The sequence below is a fragment of the Symphalangus syndactylus genome, chromosome 1, assembly GCF_028878055.3.
Source record: "Symphalangus syndactylus isolate Jambi chromosome 1, NHGRI_mSymSyn1-v2.1_pri, whole genome shotgun sequence".
In the NCBI taxonomy this organism is placed as follows: Eukaryota; Metazoa; Chordata; class Mammalia; order Primates; family Hylobatidae; genus Symphalangus; species Symphalangus syndactylus.
In genome coordinates this window covers 49,439,145-49,459,002 of record NC_072423.2, presented here as the reverse complement: position 1 = coordinate 49,459,002, position 19,858 = coordinate 49,439,145, and the positions used below count along the sequence as shown (strand labels likewise).

At 54.9% G+C, this 19,858-nt stretch overlaps 1 protein-coding gene across 50 annotated transcripts in view; it reads right to left on the bottom strand.

The window, feature by feature from the left end:
- Window positions 1-19,858, bottom strand: part of CELF4 (CUGBP Elav-like family member 4) — a 323,827-nt gene that overhangs the window by 9,331 nt on the left and 294,638 nt on the right. For 9 of the 50 annotated variants that reach the window (XM_063640214.1, XM_063640218.1, XM_063640237.1 and 6 more), the window contains exons 8-13: window positions 17,781-17,930; window positions 13,571-13,636; window positions 11,735-11,818; window positions 6,288-6,371; window positions 1,408-1,483; window positions 869-1,040 (exon numbers count right to left, since the gene is read on the bottom strand). In XM_063640214.1, the coding sequence (XP_063496284.1) occupies window positions 869-1,040; window positions 1,408-1,483; window positions 6,288-6,371; window positions 11,735-11,818; window positions 13,571-13,636; window positions 17,781-17,930 (632 nt within the window). Of the gene's footprint in view, window positions 1-868; window positions 1,041-1,407; window positions 1,484-6,227; window positions 6,372-11,734; window positions 11,819-13,570; window positions 13,637-17,780; window positions 17,931-19,858 lie in introns of all 50 variants that reach the window. The other 41 variants (XM_063640283.1, XM_063640292.1, XM_063640321.1 and 38 more) reach the window with 14 other exon arrangements.

The following is a 19,858-nucleotide window of genomic DNA, read 5'->3' as shown; positions in this document are numbered from 1 at the left end:
GAAAGGCCCGAAGGGAGCCTTCACCTCTGCTCTGTGAAGAAGCCGAGGCTGCAAGAGCCACAGCACTGGGGGAAACCATTCTGAAGGTTGACTTTTGATGTCCTGGGGTATCTCCCCCCATTCTTTCTGCAGGAAGCACTTTGCTCAGGGGAACACGTGGGCTGGAAGAGGCGTGGCTGACTGTGTCTTCAGCTCCTAGGCAGGACCCAGCCCAGCAGAAAAGGTAACAACTACCGCTCATCATGACCCATGTGGGGCAGGCAGGGCCCGGGATCTCAGTGCTATACCATCACCCTCCTCAGCTTTCCTCCCATCCTGCTTTGTTTCTTAGTAAAGTTCCCTTTGAAAGATCCTGTCCTTCCTCTCTTCACTGAGCTATGGGGAAAGGCACGGCTGCAGGGGTCAAGTGTCTAAAGGCTACCAGCCCTCCTGGGAGAACTGGGAAGGAGAGAGCCCGGGGTCTGGGAGCAGGCCCCGCGGGCGGCTGCAGCTCTCCTGGGTAGAGCCTGTTCTGCCCCCAACCTCTCTCAGCCTGAGCTTGCCACCTGTTCACCCCAGGGTTCTCTGGCCAACAGGACTGCCAATGTAGACCCGGAGGCGCAGGCCCAGGGCTCGCCTCACCCGCCCGGAGTGGCTCCCTCACTCCTGCCCCTGGTGGCCCTGCCACAGGGAAATGGCCAGGCCCATTTCTGCCGGGGTGACTGCAGCTCTGCGCCTGGCCCGAGGCGCAGGGCGAGGAGCAGGTTGAGCCGGGCGCAGCGGGTCCAAGGCACCAGTGAGGGTCCGGCCCACGAAGGCCGGAGGAGGCGGCGGGTCCGTCTGGTTCCCTCCCAACCCCCGTCCCCGCGCCCCGGCCGCCCCTCGTTACCTGTGCGAGTCCTGGTCTCCCCCGGGGGACGCTCCCGCCGGCGCTCAGTACGGGCGATTGGCGTCTTTGGGCCGCTTCAGCTGCACCTTGAGCCTCTTCATGCCGATCTGGAAGCCGTTCATGGCCTGGATGGCGGTCTGCGCGCTGGCTGGATTGTCGAAGCTCACGAAGCCTGGCGAGACACGAGGGACGAGGGCCTGGGTTTCCACGGGGCCGCCCGGGGCGCTGCCGGCGGGGAGGGGTCGGGGGACAGGGGGGCGGGGCGGGCCTGAGGCTCTTCCCCATCGGGCCCCGCCCCCGGCCCCGCCCCGGTGCCCGCCCCCCTCCAGCCCGCGCGCGCTTGCTAGGCCCCTCCCGGGGCGGGCGCTGGCGGGGACCCGGCTCGCTGACCTGCGCCTCGTCTCTGGCCGCGTCACTCGCCCGGCGCCCACTCCCCAAGTGAGGTCCGCGGCCGGGCGGCGCTCGGAGAGGCGCCCGCCCCCCACCCCCGCCGGCCCCGGCACCTCAGCCCTCGCCTCGGCGGGAGAGGGCGGACACACCTGCGGGTGGAGTTTATTGGACACTGTCCTCCCTGACAGGAGGGGGCCTGGCAGCGCGCGGGCACAGGGTGCCGGCCTGGGGAGAGAGACGAGTGCGAGGGGCCGGGAGGGAGGCGCCGCCGAGAAACTTCTCCACCGCCGGCCCGGCCGCCCCCCTCGCCAGCGCAGGTGCCCGGCCGTCGGGGGAGGCCCAGAGGCTGAGCCCTCGCGGCCCCTCCGCCCCCACTCCCGGCCCTGCCCGCCCCGCCAGGCTCCGGGTGGGCCCTGGGCGTCACCTCGCCCCGGCACCTCTCTTCTCCACGCCCTGCGCCGTGGACTAAGCACGCACCAGCTGATATGTCCATAACAAGTCACAAGACCATCAGTGCAAATCAGGCCACAGCCCTCCGTGCAGAAGCGCTTCCCACGCGTTCACTCCTGTGCCCAGATGGGATGCAGAACCTTGCAGCTCCCAGGCCCAACCGCGCAGGTCCCAGATGGGCACAGGTCATGTTCCCAAAATGAGGTCAGAAGTCACTTTTGGGGAACTCTGAATGCATCTCCTTATACAGACAACATTTTACATCAGCATTTCCCAAACTGGCCCTAATAGGTGCTCCTCGAGAAAGGGCTTGTGTGGTCAGGAGGTTTAGAGCCAGGCCCACTGGGCCAGTCCAGCATATCAACAAATAACGTCCCCTCCGTCACCAAGTTGTAGTAAATGAACCTTTATAGCTTTGTTTAATCTAGTATTTCCTTGAATTTATTCGACTTTAGAGGCCTTTTCTCCTGTAAAAAGGACTTAGATCCTGCAAAATATATGAAAGCTTGGCGAGACACCGAGGCGTTCCCATGAACGTGCCCGCTGCGCACTGGTCCCCAAATGGCCATTGGTGTAAGACAGAGATGCACAGCCACCCAGGAGTGAAGTAGAAGCCGTCTTCTCAGTTAATTGTCTGTGGTACCTCGGGCCTGCCTTGGGACTTCTCTCCAAGAAAGAGAGCCCTTCCTCACTCTCCCTACCTGCCGGCTCTTTTTCCCTCTTTCTCTCTGCCCCAGATGCTGCCTCCATCGTCTTTCTTTCTCTCCTCTCCTTCCTGCCTTGCTCAAGTTTGCTCCTGCAGCCGAACAAGTGCAACAATTGGTCAGAGCTGGGCCCAGAGCAACAAAACTAACCTCTGTATAAATATAGATACCAGAATAAATAGGGAGAATTTCAGCTGATCCATACAAGATTCGCCTCCAGCCATATTTCCACCAGCTCCCCTCAGCCCCTCCTGGCCCGTCCCCACCTCCCCTGACCTGTATGTCTAATCACTAAAGTCAAGTCACGTCAAGTAAAAGTCAAGTCCTTAGTAAACCAGAGCAGTTTTCAAATATGTGAATTGTGTGTTGATACTGCTTTCCCCAGAATAAGGAAGGTGGCTGGACAAAAGCCTGTTCCTGCCAGGACAAGGTAGCCTGACTATGGGGGACATGCTGCCCCTCATTCTTCTCATCATCCACCTGAGCTCAAAGATGGGAGGGGAAAGAAGGTAAAAAAAAGGGCTGGAGGAGCTGTCTAGGGTACAAGTGTAGTGGCAGGCAGAACCACTGTGTGGGGAGGGCAGAGAGGAAGTTCTGGAGGAGGGCAGAAGCCTAGCCTTCCTGGAAGAGTTTAGAGGTCCCCGGAAGCCCAAGAGTTGAGAAGGAGTCCAGGGTCAAGGGAATTTTTCTTCCCTTGAATTGTTATTAACTGGCTAGCAGTCTGAGCAGGGTCCCTCCCCTGCAGACTGGAGGCCCCTGTGGCAGGGCTCTGGGCACTGTCTCCCAAGTTCATGGTTCCAGGACTGTCTTCCTTCTTCCAGAGCTACCTCTCCTGCCCTCCTCCTACCCTCAGAAGGTTTCTGCTCCCAGGCCCTGTGGGAAGGCCCGCAGGTAGAATCCCCCTATGGTATTCCCCCAGCCCTCCTTCCAACATAGGAACATTTGTGCTAGACATGCCCTCATGAAGGTATCTGGAAGACTCTGCTCATAAATTTACATGTGTGCTTATAAAGAGTGAGTGTGGCCTTTGAGGAGTTCACTTTAACACAGGGCCACTTTTACAGCAAAAATTGCACTTTAAGAACAAAGGGGACCTAGCACTTCCTGAGGTTCTGCCCTGGATAAGCTCCCTCACAGCATCCCTGGGGCGATGATTAAAATCCCCTTTTCACAAAGGAAGAGAGTGAGGCTCACAGGGCTAAATGACTTGCCCATGAGGGAATGCTGAAGTTAGGTATCACTTTATTTTATTTTTATTTATTTATTTTGTTATTTATTTTTGAGACGGAGTATTGCTATGTCGCCAGGCTGGAGTGCAGTGGTGTGATCTCGGCTAACAGCAACCTCCCTTCCTGGGTTCAAGCAGTTCTCCTGCCTCCACCTCCTGAGTAGGTGGGACTATAGGCGCACGCCACCACACCCAGTTAATTTTTGTATTTTTAGTAGAGATGGAGTTTCACCATGTTAGCCAGGCTGGTCTCGAATTCCTGACCTCAAGTGATCTGCCCGCCTCAGCCTCCCAAAGTGCTGAGATTATAGGCATGAGCCACTGCGTCCAGCCTAGGTTTCACTTTAAAGGCCCCTGGGATATTGGCAGAAAGCTCAGCTGCCTGGTGAGAGAGAGAACCCAAGTGGCTTCACCAGGAACAGCCGGGCTGGACCAGCATCTCAGGAGTCTGTCCTTTTTTCAGGGCTGGTATGCTTGACATCAGAAATTTGTTCAAGAGAGGAGAGCTAGATTAGAGGTATACAGAGAATGTTTCTTTAAAAAGCAGGAAGAAAAAAAAAATGTAGTCCTGGCTAATTTAAGTGGGCTAACACCATAAAGAGTGTAGTGCTTAGAGCAGACTGCAAGGAAGTGCCTTTGGAAAGCCGGACTGCACCCACACCCGGGACGGTGCAAATGTGCCAAGCCCAGCTATGGCTGGAGACTAAACCTGTTCCAGCAGAGGCGCCCAGAGCTTCCTGGACTGTCAGCAGCGCTCTTCTCATTTACATAACATTTGGGACTTACTTAAAGAGCAGATGCAACTGATTTCCAGCTTGTTGTTTTTATATACATAACTGTAATTCATAAGGAGAAATATCAAAGAGTGGAGGGCTGCAACTCTGTCTTTTGCTTTTGCTTTGTTTTTCCACACCCAGAGAGAAATGAGCTGCTGGGGCAACTCCATGCCATTGAAAGACCACAAGTTTCCTGTGGCAGCTCCAGAGGGGAAGGGACAATGGTGCAAAGATCTTGACTACTTTGGGGAACATGCTCCAAATCCTCAAGCCCTTCATGATTCCAGAAGGTTGGACTCCAGACTGGAAACTCCTTAACATGTGCTTCCTGATGCTGCACTCCTGTCTCCTCTCCCCTCCACCACCCCCAAGCTGTAACCTGGGTTCCCCGCAACTCAGCCTCCTACTCTCTCCTCCCAGCCCCAGAATCTGGGGGTCAGCCTGGAGATACTGAGTTTCTGGCAGACTCAGCTCTGGTTCCATATGTGGCTCTCTGGGGACTGGTCTCTTCAGTCCTCATGACTTATGAAAGGGTCTGGCCCAGAAGGAAGGGCTGATGGAGAAGGATGAGGAGGTCGGAGGGCAACAAGGAGGAGGGGAGGAGAGAGGGTGATGTGAAATTCCAGGAAGAGATCTGACACTTCCTGGATAGGTTTGCCAGACTTAGCAAATAAAAACATGGGATGCCAGTTACATTTAAGCTTCACATCAACAATAAATACTTTTTACTGTAAGTACATACTTATACTAAAAATGTATCCTTTGTCTATCTGAAATTCAAATTTAACTGGCCATCCTATATTTTATCTGACAGCCATACTTCTGGATGCTTTCGAGTTTTCCCTCTCCCATCTAACACCATGCCCTGGGAACATTTCCTGCAAACTGTATTTTTATTACTCTCAGCTCAAGGACCTCCCACCATTTCCACTGCCTACCACACCCCGTGAAACATCCCCCTCTGCATAGTGGAAACCCCCCAGCACAGACATCACACCCCCGCGCCTGGTCTCGCTCTCACTGTCCTCTGGCTCATCTCATCCCAGCCCCATGCCTTCCTCATCCAATTCTCCCCACCTGGAGTTCCCTCCCTTCCTTTTTGTGTATTTACAGCCATCTACCTTTCTTGTCACTTCATTATTAGGTGACTCGCAGTTTTCACTGCCATAAACATAATTTTCATCTAAGCTCAGCGCTTAGGCTTCCTGAGGGCAGGGACCAGTCTCCTCTTCCTGACTCCTCAACAATGCCCAGCTCTGGTGGCCTGAGGCAGGTGAGTGGGGAGGGCAGGAGGGGAGCAAAAAGCAGGGTAGACAGAGAAGAAGTTGGGGCAGGACAGAGAGCTGGAGACAGGAGGCGAAGGGGTGGGCAGGAGAGGGGCCTGGCTAGGTGACTGCCCTGCCCAGGTGTCACGCTCTGATTTAGCCTCGGGCTCAGGCCAGGCCACTCTCACCATGAGAGGAGAGGGGCTACTGGGGCAATGGGTGTGGCTGGGCTCTGCCTGCTGCCCCTCCTACCCCTGTCAAGGTGGCCCCTTTCCCTTCTCAGTCAGTTGGAATTTGGCTGGAAGAGGAAACCCATTTCTTGGACTGGGAGTGGGAGATGGGGAGCCAGGTTGGGTGGGTAGGGAAAGCCAAGAAGCAAAAGGAGTAGTGGGAGAGAGAAGGGTGAGATGAGGCTGGCGAGGGCCATGGAGCAGCTGGGGCGGGGGCAATGTGAAGGAGCAGGTTAAAAGCAGTCGGACACCGGTAGGTTGGTGCGAGCACCGCCCTGTCCTAGGTGAAGCTAATTGGTTTGTTATCTTTACCCACCAAAGCATTTACTTTGGTTAGTCGCCCGATCCACAAACACTTTCGAGGAGATGACATTACCGAAAGGGAGGAACATCTGCATCAGCTCAGCGTCCCCAAACTCCTGGGGCAGATGGTAGATGAACAGGTTACAGCCCTCGGGCCCTGCGGTGAGGGGAGGGGGTGGGCGGGGGAGGAGGGATGGCGGGGTGGGGGAAGAGAGAGACAGAGGAGAGGTGAGCGAGTTAGGCAGCGCAGCAGGGAGGGGTGGGGGCAAGGTTAGGAGGGGGGGGTCTCATTCCAGATCCAAGGGCGCCCTGGAAGAGGCAGGGATGCTGAGCCCCGGGTCTGAGCTCCAGTCTCTGCTCTGCCCTTGGGCAAGTCACTGAACCTCGCTGTGCCTCAGTCGCCTTTTCTATAAAATGGATCCATAGCAGAGGCTTGGAAACCCTAGGGCTCCAGAGGCAGAGTCGACCTACTGCTGTGTCTCTGGAAACCAGGTGCTGAAGATAGGGAAGGCCCAGGAGATCTGGGAGGCCTCCCTCCTGCCCAGCTCCTGCTCTGGGGGGACCAGGGCATCACCTGGGGCAGCCGTGTCCTGTGCTGGGGAGACACCCCACTTTCCCCTCTCACAGGCCAGGCTCAGACTCTGGGATTGGGGTGCCCATCCTCCCCCTGGCCTGCAGCCTCTCTTTCTCATCTGCCCCTGATGGCCCAACTGTCCTGCCCAGTTCCACACACCCAGGAAACCAAGATTTATCCTGCCTCCTCCTGTGTAGGTGCATAGGAAGGGCTGCAACCGAGGCTCTATGATTAGCCAGGGAACCCTCCAGCCTCATGACATGAAGGTTCTTCATTTCGTTACCACAGTAACAGCCCTGCGACTTCAGCAGCACAAACTATGTGTCAGGCTGTTCTGAGCACTTTACATGACTCTAACTCACTTAATCCTTACAGCAACCTTGTGACGTTATTATCATCATTGCCACTTCACAGATGAGGAAGTGAGGCCCAGAGAGGTTAAGTCACCTGCCAAAACACGCACAGCTGGGAGGGGCCTGGAGCCAGGACATGAGCCCAGCCTGCCTGTCTCCATAGTGTGAGTTCTCTCCCTCTTGCTACTAAAAATCTCAATATCCCAGACCCCCTGAACACTATGCAGGGCTTTAGCTTTCTAAAATTCCCAATAACTATTTACCTGTTCCTTTTGAAATAGTCAAAATGCTCAATTTTAACTCTTTGAAACTGAAATCGTTCCAAGATGTGTCTTAGATAGCATATGCCACATATAATTTCATCTTTTAAAGTGACTTGTGGTCATTTCAATGATGGTGTCCAAGCTGTGGTGGGAATGGGAAGGAACCAGCTGCACCTAGCGTTGTGTAAGAAGCAAGGTTCTGACCAGAGGCTGCTGGAAACCTAGGCATGAGCTGAACAGTAAGGCACCAACATGGGCCGCTGCATGGCTTTCACAGCCAGAGCCAGCTGTCCTTGTTCTCTGGGAGCCGTGAGGCTGCCAGAGAACCCAGTTCTGGAGTAAAGGTTCGATTTAGAGACTCTGCACCTTCTCTTCTGCTCCTCTACCTTCCACTCTCCTCCTTTTCTCCATCTATCTCTACTCCCTCGAGGTCCACAGCCTAGAACAAAAATTTCCCCAACCCCTAAAGCTACCCAAGGAGCCACTGGCCTCCTCCCTCCTTGGTGCTCGCCCTGTGCCCTCTGCCCACCCCAGCCCTTCGGCCTCCCCTCCCTGGACTGCTGGCTCCCAGGCATCCTGTTGGGGGACGGCGCATTCAGAACCGGGTACAAACGTGCTCCCTCACCCCCTTGCAGGGGTTCCTGGTGCTGGATACCCCCGAGCTCTGATGGCCCTCCCCTCACCCTGTCCCCTCCAACCATGCCCTGTGAATGTGCCCTGGATGGCCCCCAGCTCCCCATACCCTCCCTCTCTGAAAGAACCTCCAGCCTCTCCCTGCTCATGCCCGAATCCACACTTCATCCTCTAGGGTGGGGCTCTTTCTCTTTTATGTCTGGAGGTTTTTCTCTCCAACCAGACTGGCTGCTCCCAGGGGCATGCTCCTTCTTGTGTCCTCCTGCCTGGCCCCCTCCAGCCCCCCACACACCTTCCTTCCTCCTTCCATCCTCACTCTTCCAGGCCCTGACTGCTCCAGCCCATGCTGACACCTGCCTTGATTTGGGGCCCTGGCTCCGAGTTCAAGTTCTGCAAGCTGCTTTATGTGGAAGCTACATCTGTTCTCCTTAGAGATAAGGAGCCTTCACAGACAGGGCCCACAGGCTCAATCCCACATGCGTGGTGTGTGGCGGAGCCCCAGGAATGACTCTCTAGCCCAGGCCTACGAAGAAGCCAGGGCAGCAGCTCTAGTCCCTTCCCCTGGACAGTGAGCCCACACGCTGTCTAACTCCAGCTACCGCCAAGCCCTTCTGCACTCCCTCATTCACAGATTACAGAACATGCAGATGGCAGAGCTGGCAGGACTTTAGAGACCAATGTGGTCCAGCCCAGCCTTCTGAGAAATGGTGAAGCGGAGCTGCAGAGACAGAAAGCGGCTACCCCTGACCACCTTGCAGCCCTGGCAGAGCCGCTGCAGCAGCCATCCCTGAGGGCAACCTCATCCCATCTATGGGGCAGATGGCCCTTGGGGAATTCAGGCATCTGTGTGTTTTCAGGCTCAGCTCAAAGATGAGGAGGTGGCAGAAGGGTCCTCCCCTGCCACCAGAATATCCTGGTATTTCCATGACATTCCACATGGGGAGGGGACCATGACGTAAAGAAGCCAACTCTTGGCAGGGCTGGAAGAACACAGCCTTCTTTCTTGTGAATGACTCGGACAACTCTGTGGGACACGGCTTTGGCCGGGCTCCAGCCCACCTTGCGCCTGTCTCTCCCTGGCCCCATGCTCACCTTGGACTCTGCAGCAGCTGCACTTTTGCTCCTGCTGTTCCCCCTGCCTAGACCTCCTGCCTCCCCAGCTCTATGTGCTGCCAACCTCTGCTCATCCTTCCAGACCCACAGAAGCCTTCCTGACAAACCACTCCCAGTGCCACGCTGTTACCCACCCATGCTGTGCGGCTCTGTTGGTATCGTGCATTACTCTTCCCCATGCCCTGCATCCCTGGGGTGGCTCAACCCATGCACCATGGCTTGGGAGAATGGGGACAATAGCAGCAGATCCTGCCACCCCAAGGAGAGGCTGGAGCCAGGATTGGCCACAGAGGGCCTAGACTAGGGAACAGGGTGTGTGTAGGGGGGCAGGAACTGCAGCTGCTCAGAGATGAAGAGGAGTACAGAGCTACGCACATGGGATGGTGCAGAGTGTAGGGTAGGAGAGGGGCAGGAGGGCCCATGGGGGCCTCAGTTTAAGGCCTGCAGTAGGGGCTGTCATGTGTGTTGGGCAGGGTGCCATTGACCTATAGCTGTGTGAGGGGTGGGGCAGGATTTAGAGACCCCTGAGCCAATAGGCCAGAGTGATTGGGGGAGCTGACAATGGCATCAGTGGGAGAAAAGATATCAGGGCCTGCAGGCACAGCTCTCTGTTCTGGACCTGGAGCAGGCAACATGGGGAGTCCTGGACCCCACCCCTTGTGGCCCTGGTCTGACTGATGAAGGCTTGGACTGTGGGGAAGGCAAGGGCAGGGCAGGCCCAGGGCTGCAGCCTGATGAGGGGACCACCCCCACCCCCACTTCACCAGTGGTAGCCCAGTGTCCCTCAGCTGCAGCAGCGTGAGGCAGGGTATGGGCTGGGACTTCCTGTGCACCCCTCTGGGTTCCTGTAACTTGGCTTTCCTGGGCATGGGAAGCCCTGATGCCCCTGATCCCAGAAGTTGCCTGCTGGGTGTAAGCTGGGGCGGTATGCCTCATGCACAGCCTTGGAAGGGGTGGTAGCTTGGTAAAGGAAGGGCAGTGTGCACAGACACTTGCAGAATGGAGTTTGGGGGCAGACTTAGCCGGCTTGGTCCTCACACCCCTCCAGAGAACGCTCCCCACTCTCCTTACTTTGCTGTGAGGACACTGAGGCTGAGGGGATGGAGTGATTTGTTCAGATTCACAGGGGAAGGAGGTGCCAGAGTCCTACCCGAAAGGGTTTTCTCTGAAGGCCAGGCTCTCAGCCAGGCAGGCTGTGGCACCTGTTTGGGGTCTGAGGGACTTGTCTGGCACCGGGGCCTGTCAAATGATGTTGGACCAGCAGACTCTTGAGGCTCTTTCCAGGACTAACCTACATCGGAGGGCTCCAGGACGCTGTGCTGCAGGGGCTATGAGTCAGGCTTTTGGAGGCCACCAGAAGGCTCTGACCACACGGCTGCAGGGGCAGATTTGGTGCCTCACTACCCAGTGACTATTTCCATAGGGGTAGAGAGGACGGGACCTTGTTAGTGTCCTGCCCGCTCAAGCTGAGCTCTCTGTGGCAGGCCCACAGAGTCCCAGAGGGTGGGCCTGTTCATCCAGCCTCCTGTCTTCCTGCTTATGTGGGTACCTAGGCACTGGGATGGGAAGACACTGACTGGCATTCTGAGGTCCCTGGCATCTGACCCAAAGATCTTGCTGTCCTGCCCTGTTCACACCAGGGCCTAGGGACACAGCCTTCCAGGATCACCCCCTTCTTCCACTAGGCCTGCACTGGGGCATTCTCATCTCTTCTCATCCTGCCCACACAGTCCTGCCCTGGGAGCTCCACCTGCCTCTCCTGGTCACCCAGAGGGCACAGCTTCTGTGGGTGATAAACTCATCTCCCTCTCTCATTCCCCTCAGCCATGAGCACTCCTACTTCTCCCCACCCTCCCCACTGGCCAAATCCTGCCCACCAGAGGAGGGGGATTCTTAGACCCCACCTCCTCTGGGGCTTCCCTTCCTGACCCTCTCAGCCTGATTACCATCTTTTCCTCAGTGTGCACAGCTATCAGAGCTGGTTCTGCAAACCACCATGTTGTTGGAGTCTCATCTCCCAGCTATTCTCTCTGGGAACACAGTGGTGGGCCCTCCAATGAAGACCCCAAGGATGGGCCTCTATCTCCTCTGGAAGACCAGAAGCTCCCTGGGTCAAGGACAAGGCCTACACTGGTACACACAGGCTTAACCTCTGCTAGGTTCTGTTTAAGGGGTGGTTCAAGGGCTTGCCATGGAAGAAACACAAACCCAACCGTTCAGAAGGGGTTCTCATAGACCAAGGTTTCGATATGTGAGCTCTGTGTCAGGCCAGCAGCAATGATTGAGGGGAGTAGGAAAAGCGCCTCGTGTGGGACCTGCCAGCCCTCAGGGCATTCTGACCAGGCCCCTGCCCCTGGGCCAGACACCACTCTGGTGTACAGAGCTGCCCACAAGAAGCGGACCTCTAACCTTAAGTTGGAGAGCACCACTCCTCACAGCACTGCTGTCTTCCCTTGCCCACCTCAACACAGCACACAAATGTGGTCACTTTTCCAATGCACACCCCAGCCCAAGGCCCAGGTGAGCAGTCTCTCTGGGGACAACAGGGGGAGGGAGGGGCCCAGGAGCTGGCCTGCAGACTCACCTTCTCTCTGCTGCTGGGGGATCATTGGAGGCGGCTGAGGAAAGGCCTGGCTTATCTGACCATAGGCAGCAGGGTAGGCGGCTGCTGGAGGCCCAAGACAAGAAGCAAGAGCCGGCGACAAGGCAGAGAGTGGAAGCAGGAAGAAAGAGAGAGATTTCAGTGCAGGCAGTAAAAGCAGATCAGCCAAAAAGCGCCCTGCCACTCAGCCACTTAGGACAAAGCCAGCTTTCAGTTCCCAGACTAACAGAGGAGTTGCGAGGTGAAGAGTGGAAATGCGTGTGTGGGTGTGTGTACGTGTGTGTGTGCGTGTGTGTACATTACATGCATACATGCATGTACGTGTGGGGATGTGTGTGTATGTGTGTGTGTACATTACATGTGCACATGCAAGTGTGGGTGTACGTGTGTGTACATACATGCATATATGCATGTGTGTGGGTGCATGTGTGTGTACATTACATGTGTGCATGCACGTGTGTGGGTGTGTGTACATGTGTGTACATGTGTGTGTGCACACACTTGTGTACATGATGTTAGTGCATGTGTGCATACATTACATGCACACATGCACGTGTGTGTGTATGTTTTGGGGGAGGCAAGTTGAATTTGAAATAGTGGATAAACCACATGTGTGCATAACACACAATCATGGATAATTAAAAACACCAAAATGGCCTGGACAGGATTACCCCAGACCACCTGGAATCCACAGGAAGGATTTTCCACTTCTCTGAGCCACAGCTGACTCCAGCTGGAAGGCCCTCACTCCCACTCAAATGGCACCTGTGTGGGAGGTCGGGGGCCACCTGAGGTGTGGACTTGGCTTCTGGGAAGGCTGCCAGGGAGTAGTCCCCAGGGGCAGAGGACTGAGTTGGATAAACCTGATTGTCCAACTGGAAAGGGCCCCAGGTAGGACAGGAGTGGCTGGCTCCCTCCTCTGCCTGGCCTGGCTCCCATAGCAGCAGAGCCTGAAGTCAGAGCTCAGGGGACCCAAGAGGTGACAGCACCTCCTCTGGGCTCCAAATGTGCCAGGCCAGCTTCACCTCAGTCCCCTCACCCCTTGCCAGGTAGCCCCACTGCACTCATGGGAGACAGCACTGGCTCTTCTAAGCACAGGGAAGAGAGACCCTGATCAGGTCAGGCAGTAGGACACAGGCTAGGCAGGGATGATGATGGGGTGCTGTGTAGTCCAGGGGTGACAGAAAGAGAAAAGCCTGGCTGACAGCTCGGCTTGGGCTCAGTGACCCCAGGCCCTCTGCTCACTCAGGGCTGTCCCTTCCCACCTCTCCTCCTCTGCTCCCTGTCACACCTGCTGGGGCCCCATCCTGCTGCCAGTGTGAGGAAGGGAATGGGGAAATGGCATCTCTTCTAGAGGCCCTCCTTCTCTCAAACCAGGCATCTGTGCTTCCTGGGCCAGTGACTGTGGCCCATGGTGGGCAGCACCCAGGTCCAGCCTTGTCTGCGGTGCTGGTGTCAGCACCCAGATCCAGCCTTGCCTGCGGTGCCTTGCCTGCGGTGCGGCAAAGTGGCCCTGGAAGCTCCATGGGGAAGGGAAATCTGGCCTCAAAGACAGGTAACTGCCCAGCAATGGCGAAACTTCCACCTGGCCTGCCCACTTGCCTGAAGTTCTGCCCAACCCCACTGCAGGGGCACTTTCTGTGGCCCGCTGACAAGAAGGCAGCCTGGAGGGTCTCTGCCAGCACAGCCGTCCCTCTTTCCACTCTCTCTCCCCACCCCATGCAGTGCTGGCCCCAGGTCTGAGGGGGCACTGGTGTCACAGGCGTGGAGAGATAAACAGAGCTGGGGAAGGAGCCGTGGGGACGCGTGGATACTAACGACCTGCATACTGCTGCACTCCGGCGTAGGCCTGCTGCAGGGGGTCCGCGGCGGTGGGGCTCTGTGCTGTAGGGAGCCAAGGGGACAGAGGTCAGCAATGCCCACCATACTGGCCCTTCCCCTCATGCCCATGAGGACAATGATGTAGCTGCACTGCCTTTTCTGGCTACTGCAGGCTCTGCCCTGGGGCAGGGCATCTGAGACAGAAACCCTGAGTGCCTGGACTCTCTGGGGGTCACCTTCCCTAGCCCAGGGCTCTTGGCAGGTAGACAGTTGCCCATCCTGGCTGGGGGATGCAGGCTGCAGTTGGCCTAGGGTTGGGGTAAGATGGGGGCTCATGCAGAGCACTGTGGAGGGTTGGGGAGCAGATGCCAAGGAAGCCTCAACACTGAGATGCTGGTGGGGGGCACACACAAGGGGCCCAGGCCTGCAGAAGGGCTGTGGGGAAAGGGGAGGGGGCTCACAGTCCCCAGTGGGTGAAAGAAAGGGCAAGAAGGCCTCACACTACCACTTTGTCCTCCTGGGCCACTGTGCCTGCTCAACAGAGGGACACGCCCTCACTGTCAGGGAAGCTGCACGAGGCATGGAGGTCTTCCACCCCCAGCCCATGGCTAAGCTCCTCTCAGCAGGGACCAGCTACACAAATAGGGTCTTCCCAGCAAACTGGGAGAGGGGTGCTGCCCGCAGAACCGAGGAACGGGAAGACGAAGGACCTTCCTCCTGTCTTCCGACACTGTGACCCTGGGATGTCTCCTGCCCAGTGGGAAGAGAGGTCCCCTGTACAGATACTTTGGCAAGAAACTCAGGGAAGCTGGGCCGAGAGAAAGGCTTGGTTCCTTTCTGTTGCCTTTGCTGTCTCTGCAGAAGCTGTAGGCAAAAGCCTGAAGCATGGGCCAGTGGTAGGCACTGGTTTTGGCGACCAAGGCTGGTGGTGACTAATGTGGGAGTGGGCTGGCCTTGGAAGCCCAGAGAGGTGGTAGAGGCAGGGACTGCCCAGAGGGAGGATGGAGCCCTAGGATGCTTGAGGGAAAACTGGATAACACGAGGTGGCAGGAAGAAACTATCTGGGCTTATCCGCCTGTCAACTCAGGCCAGCTAAGCTAACTGGCTATGCCAGGCTTTGGGACCTTTAGTCTAGGGAGAGTGCCCCAAATTCCTGCCTGAGCACGTTTCCCTGAGTATCTCAGTAAACCTCCATTAGAAAAAGAGCACCTGGGCTGGGCACGGTGGCTCATGCCTGGAATCCCAACACTTTGGGAGACCGAGGTGGGTGGATCACCTGAGGTCAGGAGTTTGAGACCAGCCTGGCCAACATGGTGAAAACCCGTCTCTACTAAAAATACAAAAAAATTAGCGGGCATGGTGGTGGGCACCTGTAATCCCAGCTACTCAGGAGGCTGAGGCAGGAGAATCACTTGAACATGGGAGGCGGAGGTTGCAGTGAACTGAGATCATGCCATTGCACTCCAGCCTGGGCAACAAGAGCGAAACTCTGTCTCAAAAGAAAAGAAAGAAAGCAAAAGAGCACCTGGGCCTGAGGGGTGCCCAGGGAAAAGCCTGGGGCAGAGGTCCCTAGAGACAGTGGGACAGTAGGTTCCATAGCCCCCAGGAGCAGGATGCGGCAGGGGCTCTGCTCAGATAGGGGGAGCTGAAGATGAGCCACAATGCAGGCTCCTTCCTGCCTGGGGCTGTCCCAGTCCCACATCCTGTCCCTCTATTTCCCCCGTGGTAGAGACTGGCGCTGAGGGCTCTTCAGTGTGATGTGCTTGGGAGGGTGGTCTCCTCTCTGCCTTCCCTCTGCCCCTGTCCTCTGCCAGCCTCTAAGCTCTATGGAAGGAGAACCACATCCAGATTGTGCTCTTGGTCTTTCCAGCTATTCAGCCATGCAGTGTCTTTATGCAAATTAGAAAAGAGTGCCCCTTCCTTTGGACATACAGTTTGGCACCCTCATGCAAAATATAACCTGCACGATTTGCATGGCAGCTGCCAGCACAGTGCCAGGAACGTCATAAGCATCTGGCAAAGAGTATGATGACAAGAATGAATGAACAATCTTTAATGTTTGCAAGAGCCACCCCTTCAAGGGTGTTTATGTGACAGTAAAGGCCACACTGTGTGTATCCAGCAAGAACCCAAGAGGGGAGATCAGAAAAGCTACCTGGGGCTGGGAAGCAGAGAAAAGCATTTATGAGACCTTTCTCTACTTCTCTGCCTAACGACCTCATTAGTAACTGCCAAAGAGTGAATATTTTGAAGGATCTCGCTCATTACGGCGGGTCCAAACTCTGCATTTAAAGATGGTAAATTAATTTTTTTAATGTACTACTTTTTTCCTTTCCTTCCCTCCATCCCTCCCTCCCTCTTGCTCTGGCAGGGAATTGTTTATGAGATGTGGCAGATTGTTACAAATAGGGGAAGAAACATTACCAAATTCCATGAGGGAAATAGCTCACAGATGCCAGGGGGGTTGGGAAGGAGCAGGTTTATCAGGATCCAGAGATCCAGATGGGCTTGTGGGCAGGAAGGGGTGGGAAATGAAGCCACCCAGATGTGCTGGGGATGCCATCTCCCAGCCCATGAGCCTTAGACTGGTGGGATCTCTTCCACCCTTAGCTTGCATAGCCCCACCCTGCCACCCTACCAGCTTGGGGTCATCATCCTTAAACAACACTCCAGATCATTAGAGCCTCATCACTTCACTCTCTAGACTCCTCTGGCCTCTTTTTGGTGGACTGAGGGATACATTACGGGGCAAGCTCTGGAATGGGGAATGGGATCAAGGACAACTCCAAGTTCAAAGTCAGGAAATTCTCCTCTATTTCCCTCTAGTACAGTGACCTTGCACTCTGCTGCTTTTATATACTACAAATGCCTGGTCTGTACTCTAGACAGGAAAATGAGAATGTCTGGGCTTATGTGGTTGTATAAAGCCCCACAGTGGATTCTGATGGGCACTCAGAGTGGGGAACAGTACCCAGCCCCTGCTGCCAATCCAACTTGGGCTGGCCTGCCTGCCCTGTGTACCTATCTCCTTATCACCTCCACTCTTGCCAGCAGGTCCCTCCAAAGGAGGGTGTTCCCTGTTCATCTTCACCTCTCCAATTCCTGCCCATCTGTTAATGCTCGATGGTAGTTTCCTCCTTGGGAAGGCTCTTTTGGGCTTCTTTAGCCTGCAGAACTCTCCATTCATTGGGATCTTTAGCATTTCAAGTCTGAGAACACTCACTCATGATCAAACTTAACTCTGCCGTATTGTCTCATCATTCTGCAGACTTAGATTGTGTTCCCAGTGGACTCTGACCTCCCAGGTGATAGGTCCATGTCCTGCTCTCCTTCTTGGGCCCCCCTTTCCCAGCACAAACTGAGTACTTACTGATACTTATGGGGACTCTAACCTCATCCTCTGCCCTCCAGGAAGTGGGGCAGCACTCCACATCTGGAGCACATTGCCCTTGTAGTTTACTAGAGGGCTTTGGGCCCAGCTTCCCTGCCCTGATAGCAGCCCATTCTCCAGACCAGAGAGAAGAGCTGCTTCAGGCCAACTGGACACTCTCATCCTGTGAGGACGACTAAGTTTGAGGAACAAAGTTAATCAGGAGCAGGCCTCCTGGATCTTTCTGTGTGCCAGACTTTTTGAACATAGTCTAGGAGCTGTCCAAGGTGCTAGGATGTCTGTGGTGCTGAGCTGTCCAGGGTGCTGATCACGCTTTTGCGTGCACCATGATCGCGCTTTTGTGTGCACCAAGGGACGGACTGGTCTCTACTAGACAGACTGCCAATCGTTATACCTCCCTCCACTCCTTCCCGAAGAGTCTTTTCCTACTTAACACTAACCTGATTGTTCTTCTAGTTTCTATCCCCTTACTTCTTATAGGTTAAATTCACATTCAATTATTTTGCACTTACTGGCCTCTCTACATGGTTGTACAACTGCACCCAGTCTCCTTTCTTCCCTAAGGGAGCACCTGGAATGGGGATCTGTCTCCCAGATCAGAATGACACATCCCCAAGGGCAGGATTTTGGTCTCATTTTTTCCATCACGGGTTCCCTGAAGGAAGACGGGAGGCTGGCCCTCTCTGATCACAGTTGGGTTTTCATCAAGAAATGGACAGAGGGCAGGAGCCACATCTTGTTATAACAGCAAGGGCAGGGACAGCATGGATAAAGAATGTGCTGCATAGGGAAATAAGTGCTAACAGATGTGCTTACCTGGGTAGGGGTGGATGCCATTGGCGAACACAGCTTCCGCAGCAGGTTGCCCATTGGCCTGTGGGGGGAGGCCGGTGAAGCCATTCACCCCAATGGGGGATGGGATGCTAGGCACGGCTGGTGCAGTGATGCCCGGAGGGGTGCTGCCACCTGGTTCCAGGCATATGGAAGGGTGGAGGAGGAGGGGAGGCAAGCAGAACAAAGGTGAGGAAGGCCCACCCATAAAGCTTCACTCAACTGTTTCCAAGGACCTGTGGATAGACTTGGACCTCACATACCAGCTCAATCTTATCTATGACCCATGCCTTGGCTTATCTCCCTATATGAAGTGACTTCACCTATCCCAATTGTATCTATCCTTCAAGGCAGAGTCCAAATTCCACCTGCCCAAATATGATTTCTCTGACCCTGATGGCTTGTCCTTAGACAGCACATAGACTACTCTCAATGCCCTTGACTGTAACCACACTTGGTCTTCCTTCAGTCCTTTTTTTTTTCTTGCTCTGTTGCCCAGGTTGCTGGAGTACAGTGGTGCAATCTCAGCTCACTGCAACCTCCGCCTCCTGGGTTCAAACAATTCTCCTGCCTCAGCCTCCCAAGTAGCTGGGACTACCAGCATGCACCACCAGGCCCGGCTAATTTTTGCATTTTTTAGTAGGGTTGGGGTTTTGCCATGTAGGCCAAGCTGGTCTTGAACTCCTGACCTCAAGTGGTCCACCCTCCTCGGCCTCCCAAAATGCTGGGATTACAGGCATAAGCCACCGTACCTGGCCCTCCTTAAGTCTTTTTCAGTGCTCTTACTCTCTTCAGCTAAGGCTGGATGAGATGGTCTTTACTTGGTCATTGGAGGGCTGATATGCCTCTCCAGGAAGTTTTTCTGCTCAGATGGAGTAGGTCTTAATTCTGGCATTCTCTTGTACTGAGGCAGAGAGGTTATTATAGAGCCCAGACTCAGCTCTAGCTCATACACAAAGTAGACACCTTGGCCTCCTCCAGTTGAAGCAATAGTAGTGGTCATGATGGTGAGAATAAAGTTGGGGTCAAATGACAATACCCTGTGTCCTCTCTATGCCAGGAAGGTGGAACCTGAGATGTGGATATTATGGTGATTGTACTGAAAGCCCAGAGGGTGGAAAGGGCCTTCCTCTCATGCAGGAAGCAGGGTGCCTCTGAGAATGTGGACCTGAGGCTGGCCACTGCCTGGGCTCATGTGTATCCCTTGAAGTTGGGGATCAGAGGTGAAGGGTAGTATTCAAGTTGAGCCCAGAGATGGCACAGTCTTTTTGGCTTTCATCTGGGAAAGGAACAGCTCTTGGATGTTAGGAAAGTTGCTGCTGTGGCCTGGGCACAGAGAGCCAATGAAGCTCAGTGAATGAGAGCCTGGGGTGCAGGACCAGCCCTTAGGACTAGACTAGTGTTTCCCAACTTTGACACTATTACCATCTGGGGCCAGATAGTTCCTTGTGGTGGCTGTCCTGTGCACTGTAGGATGTACAGCAATATCCCTGGCCTCTACCCACTAGATTTCATAGCAATCCCCACTCCCAGTTGTGACAATCAAAAATGTCTCCAGACATTGCCAGATGTCCTGGGGATTTGGGGGCATAACTGCAACAGCTGAGACTCACTGGACTGGACAATAGCCAAGATTCAATCAAAAACATGATTTGTGAGCTGGGTTCTTTCCAAACTCCTGTCCCTTGATAACTCTTGTGGTTCTCTCTAGCTTGTTGCATAGTGGACTTAGAAAAAGCCAGTGAGTCTAGGTTGGGTTAAAGGGAAATGAAAAAAATAAAAATAAAAAAGACGACACCCAAATGAGTTCCTTCTGAGCTTGGGCCAGGGGCTGAACAAGGCCACAGAATGGCCAAGGCTCTTTTCGTCATAGACACCACAGGGAGATGTCTTCATGTCAATTTCTTTCCAGGTCTCTCGTTAGTAGAGATCAAGATATATTGTTTCCTGATAAGGTTAAACAGCTTGAGAGAAATCCGCCCCACCCTGAAATCACACGGTAGACTGCATGGGTCCCATATCTCATCTTCCCTTGGATCCCCATGGATTAGAACATTTTTGAA